This window comes from Vollenhovia emeryi, unplaced genomic scaffold (genome assembly GCF_000949405.1).
Source record: "Vollenhovia emeryi isolate VEMERY1.0 unplaced genomic scaffold, V.emery_V1.0 DF940018.1, whole genome shotgun sequence".
In the NCBI taxonomy this organism is placed as follows: domain Eukaryota; kingdom Metazoa; phylum Arthropoda; class Insecta; order Hymenoptera; family Formicidae; genus Vollenhovia; species Vollenhovia emeryi.
The window spans coordinates 13,011-18,696 of record NW_011966348.1 but is presented as its reverse complement, the minus strand read 5'-3'; the positions used below and the strand labels follow the sequence as shown (position 1 = coordinate 18,696).

The 5,686-nt window shown below is 48.6% G+C and overlaps 1 protein-coding gene across 1 annotated transcript; it reads right to left on the bottom strand.

Moving 5' to 3' along the window:
* Positions 1-4,901: 4,901 nt before the first annotated feature.
* LOC105556447 lies at positions 4,902-5,477 on the bottom strand. The gene has a single exon (XM_012003540.1). The coding sequence runs from the start codon at positions 5,475-5,477 to the stop codon at positions 4,902-4,904; it is 576 nt and encodes a 191-aa protein (XP_011858930.1).
* Between the last annotated feature and the right edge of the window lie 209 nt (positions 5,478-5,686).

The following is a 5,686-nucleotide window of genomic DNA, read 5'->3' as shown; positions in this document are numbered from 1 at the left end:
TATTCTTTCTTTTCTTCTTATTGTTAGTAAAAATATCGTTTACCTCTTTCAGCCCGAAATGATTTATCGATCGGTGTCGAAGGGATGTCAAATCGAGATCGATCGACGAATCATTTATAACTGATGGTGAGTACAGGTCAGTATATAATTTTTCCTTTTGTTTTAGGAATCGGCTATGAGGAATTTGTATCTGCGGATTATCACCTTGTACATAGTCGTAAACGTCTTGCTTCGTTTTTAATTATTACGTATGACTGATATCTTGAGAGAAGATATGCATGATTACTTAGGACATGTACATACTTTATTACTCGTTCATTTTGCTAGTTTTAGTTTTTGCATTTACCGATCTTTTACTTTCTTAAGGAGGGTGGTTGCTGAAATAAAAATGATAAAAATAAATTCAAATTTATAGAAAACATTCGTCTATGGGAATTTGTCCTCCATGCGAATGTTCAAGACGATTGTCTGCATGATTGTCGAATAATTAATTATTAAAGTAATACTATTGCACATGGTCAACATAGCAAAAGTATTATGATATCTGTAATTTAATTCTCGAAACCATGTTAAATATCGCATTCGTCAAAATTCTTTGTAAATGTGTTGTCACGCTCTTTTCTGCTCTATTTGCCGGGCGCGACGAAGAAAGAGGTGGCTTACGCGAACGATACGCGGCCGTCGCCGTTCCGGGCGAATCTCCGGAACGGGCGCTAAAACGGCCAAGTTGGGCGCCAGACGCGCTCGCGGGCGACGTCAATTACTTGTCGCGAAACACACCAGCTCCCCGGGTGGAAACGGCGCCGATCCGCTCGGTTAACGCCGCTATTTAGCCTCCTCGACGCGAAAAGGGCCGGCTGCTCTCTACCGTCGGCAGAGTGGCGGGGTCCCGTAATTACGGGCACGCGGGAACGGGACGGCGGGACGGAACGCGACACACACACACGCACGGACGAACACTCTAAAATAATCGGGACTTGGGTTCAGAGAATATAATAAACGATTTAATAGGTCGGATACAGAAAAAAAGGGGCCTCCGCCGAGGCGAACTCGCGATCCGTCGGTCTCTAGCCTCCCCGCGGGAGGTTATTCGCGTGCGCGACACGTGACTCGCGGCCGACACCCGGCGTGCCGGCCCGCTGCGACAGAATTCCCCGGTGCGGGCCCAAAAAGGCGCCCGCTCGAACCACGGCGCACGGGGCGCCCGTTCAACGCTCCCCTCCGAGGTCGCAATAACCGATACCCGCCCGCTACGGTCGCCCGATAAGCTCACGGCCGTTCCCCGGGAGCTCCCGCGCTTGGCACCGCCGATCCGCTCGCGACACGAAATGGCCGGCTCCGACTCCCCCTTGGAGCGGATACTCGACGGCCCGAAATACTAACACGCACGCGGCGCGATGCCAGAGCGCGAGCTAACCCCCTCGGAAGCACGCGGCCTTTACATCAAGAATTGTCCCTCGAGGGCCACCTCACCGGTACGCTCCCTGGATCTCACGGCGCGGTCCCGGTCGGCACTCTCCTCCCCGGCTCCTCGTCCTCGGCTCGTTGCGGCCCGTGGTCGGCACCCGGATCGCCGGCTCGATACGCGCTCCGATATTCGGGGTGATACGGGTGAGGATCCGCGAACGAAAGCGGAAGATCCTGCGCGAGCGGGTCGATCACCCGATCGCTCGTTACGACCGCGAAAAGGGGCTGCGCAAGATAGCGGCGCCGCGGATCCGCCAATCAGTGGGCCGCTTGCCCGGCGTGTCGCCGGGCCCGCAGGGGCGTTATCGCTGCCCGCGCGCTTCCGGGTGCGTAATTCGCCCCGCGCGACTCGCAGGACCGGGGCGGTCGATCCTGGGCCCGCTCTCCGGCGCGTTGGTCCTCCGGCTCCGCCGACCCTCCTGACCTTCCGGGGGCCTCCGCCCGTGCTCGCCCCTCGGTTTACGGTCCGGCCGGCGCCTCGTCTCTCGCCCCTCAGGCGCGGCTCCGCGTGTTCGGGCCCCAGGTCCCAGGGCGGCTTGGCTTCTCGGCGTTCGCCACCCGTCGGTGCCTCTCGCCCTCACCCCTCGACTCGCTCTTCGCTCTGGTTGGCCCCCTGGCTTCCCCGCGGCCGCCGCTCGCTGGCCTCCTCGCGCTCTCGCCCCTCAGCTCTCTCTCTCTCTTCACCCCTCAGCCTTGTCGTCCTTTGGTCCCCTCGCTGGTCAGGGCGGCTCGGTGACGCTCGATGGGCGCGATACAAAAATAAAAGAAATTTCGAGTAAGCGGGCAAGTAAAAAAAACGTGTAGTTGCGACCCCGGGAGGTTTCCCTACGGCCTTGCGCGGATCCTCTTTTCCCGGGCGGACCGACACCGCGCCTTGGGACGGCAGCGGGGAGCTGGCACGCGGCAGCTAATCCGCCACGTCACAGTGTATATAATTATTTGCACTAATTTTTATAAAATTCTTATGTTTTATTATATATTATTACTATTAATACATATATTTTTTCTATAAATTTAAATTTATTTTTATAATTTTTATTTGAACAACCACACTCCTTAACAAGACATGGAAGCAATTATGCCTCGATATTCACCAAAGCAAACAACAGAAAATGTACATAGCAATGAATATACAAATATGCATATTGTTCCTCATTCTTAGATGTAACCTGCGAATACACGCGTTTTGCACTCGAATAATAACAGCAGAAAATAACAAACCATGTTATAGCCCTGATGAAGCAGACTGCAACGCCTGTGAAACGTCGGCACCACACTGCAAACGGACGCGGCAACCATCCGGAAGCCATGAAGACTAAAGAAGACAACAGCCGCGAAAGCCTGAAAGCCAAAACCATGTTATAATTTGTTAAAATATACTAAACTCGTACTGCATATATACGTTTCCCATTTATTTTTCCACAACTGAAACTTTTCTGAAGCACTTCTTTTACATAATGCGAATCGAGCACGCGATCGTCCGTCGCGTACGATTTTATTAATAATACGCTTATCAGAACTGCAACGCAAATAATCTGCGATGCTAAACTGCTTTATAACGTTTGTAACAATATCGATTAACGTTAACTAATCAATTTCAACATTGATCTAGCGTTGATTGTACGCGACGTATGAACCACATTGCTCAAACCAACAGCTACAACCTGGGGTTCGGTTCTTGGACAATTTGCAAGAGAAACGTATGCGAAGATTCTGGTCTCACAAGAAAGTTGTAAGTCTATTGGCTAAAATCATGCGAATAGCCAATCACCTTGCAACTTTTCTGTGAGAGCGCACTTTTCGCATCCGTTTTCTTTGCGAACAATTAAAGAACTGGATTCCTGTTCTTTTGTATTGGGTGACAGGCTTAACTTGAATGATGGTTGCTATGATATTATTGGTGAAAGAACTAATCGAAGCGAATAATTATTCTATAGCTCCCTTTTTTCCCTTTCTAAAAAGGAGATGTTACCAGCGCAATTGTCGTTAATATCGAACAGTTGAGGCCTCTTTTCCGCGATGTCGATTGGTCTTCTCGAAGCGCGATGTGCTTCACTTCTCTTTTAGTGTCATGCGGCTCTTGTACAGCCGAGTGCGATGCACATATTTTCTCTTTTTGAGACGGTGGTTCGGCTAATAAATGTGACTGAATTTCCTCTTGAAACTCTATACGTTGAATTTTCTTGATAATGATCTTCTGAGCTGCTTCCAATTCTTGTACCGACAAAGGCTTCGATCTACGCTGATTTACCTTTGATCTTGCGTTGTATATAAAACGAAGACATGTGGCAACTACCTTGATCAGTCGAAAATATGATGAGAATCGCTCGATTATGTCAAAGGTATTTCGCCTTCAGGTATTACAGCCGCGGCCACGACAACTCTTCGCCGCTCGGGTAATTCATCTGATCCTTGATGTGGTCGTACGGTTTTAGGCCATGATACTTCTTCTGATATCAACCATATAGGCCCGTTCCACCATACATAGTATTGCTTCTTTAAGCACGTCCGGACTAGCGCCACGCGATAAAATGTCGGCAGGGTTTTCATTGGTCTTAACATGCAACCAACTCTTGATACGAGTAAGCTCCTGTATTTCTTCTATCCGATTTGCAACAAACGTGTCGAAACTGCGGCTTGGCGATCTAATCCAATCGATGACTATTGTGGAGTCCGTCCAATAGTATATGGCGTTTATTTCCAACTCTAAAATGGGCACTATTTTGCTGATTAATTGCGCCAATAATTGCGCGCCACACAACTCGAGTCGTGGCAGGGACAGCGCCTTGAGGGGTGCTACTCGAGACTTTGCGCACAATAACTTCGCATGATGGTTTCCTTCTTGATCGGTAGTCCGCATATAGACATAGGCGCCGTAGGCACTTTGACTCGCATCACAGAATCCATGTAATTCGACGCGAATGGCTTCTTGAATTATTACTTTGCGTGTGATGCGAATTTCGTTTAACAAGGCGAGTTGCGACTTGTAATTGTTCCATTGCGTGTGTAGGTCCAAAGGCAGAGATTCGTCCCAGCCGAGCTGCAATGCCCATAGCCGCTGCATCATTATTTTCGCTAATACGACAACTGGTCCGATTAAGCCCAACGGGTCAAAGATTTGAGCGACGCACGATAGAATTGCTCTCTTCGTCACGCGCTAAGTGTTATTCTTGTTGACTAGTATACGGTATTGTAAGTTGTCCTCTGCTGGATTCCACTGGATGCCAAGAGTTTTGCAAATGCCTTATTTATCCAATGCTCGTGTCGAATTAGCCGTGGAGGCTGCAGGAAGATCCTCAATCAATTCCTGGCTGTTGGAAGCCCACTTGCACAATATACAGCCACCCTTTTCCAAAAGAGCTGTCGTTTCCTTGCGAATCCGCAGAGCCTCTGCCTTTGTAATGGCTCCAGATATTAAGTCGTCGACGTTGAAATCACGTAGTGTGATCTTCGATGGGGAAGTTATTTGCTTCGAGCTCGGCAAACATTCTAATGGACTTGATGGCGAGAAATGCTGCTGGCCCCGTACCATACGTGAGAGTTATAAGCTCGTATTCCTTAATTGGCTGATCTGGATTATCACGCCATACGATGCGCTGTAATGCAACCTGTGATTCATCAATAAAGACTTGTCTATACATCTTTTTAATATCTGCAATCAAAACATATTCAAAAGTGCGGAACCTCATGACAATGGAGAATAAGTCTTGCTGCAGAACAGGTCCAGTCATCAAAGCATCATTAAGCGAAATGCCTGAAGTTGTCTTGCATGAGGCGTCAAATACCACTCTTAACTTGGTAGTATCACTTTCCTCTTTAATTACGCAATGATGCGGCAAGTAGTAGTGAGGCATAACCAGCGCTTCCGGGGTTTGAATCTTCCTCATATGCCCTATAGCTTCATATTCGTGAATAAACGCTGCGTAATCCTTCTTCAATAGTGGATCCCGATTAAATCGCTTCTCCATGTTCTTGAATCGGCATATTGCTGTGTCCTTAGATTGGCCCATACGTCACATTTCTTCTTGTTTTATAGGAAGTTGAACGACGAATCGTCCTTCCGTATTGCGCCTTACCGTAGCTTCAAAGTGCTGCTCACACTTTCGATCTTCGAATGACATTTTTTCTTTCCGCGCGCCGTACTCGATTTCCCAAAACTTAGCTACTGCTTCCTCCAAGTTACCCACGTGGTTATATTGCTTGGGAGAGGCTCAATTGC

Bases quoted from the DNA above. Each gene is read 5' to 3' on its own strand.
- LOC105556447 (XM_012003540.1), bottom strand. From the start codon at position 5,477: ATGGGCCAATCTAAGGACACAGCAATATGCCGATTCAAGAACATGGAG.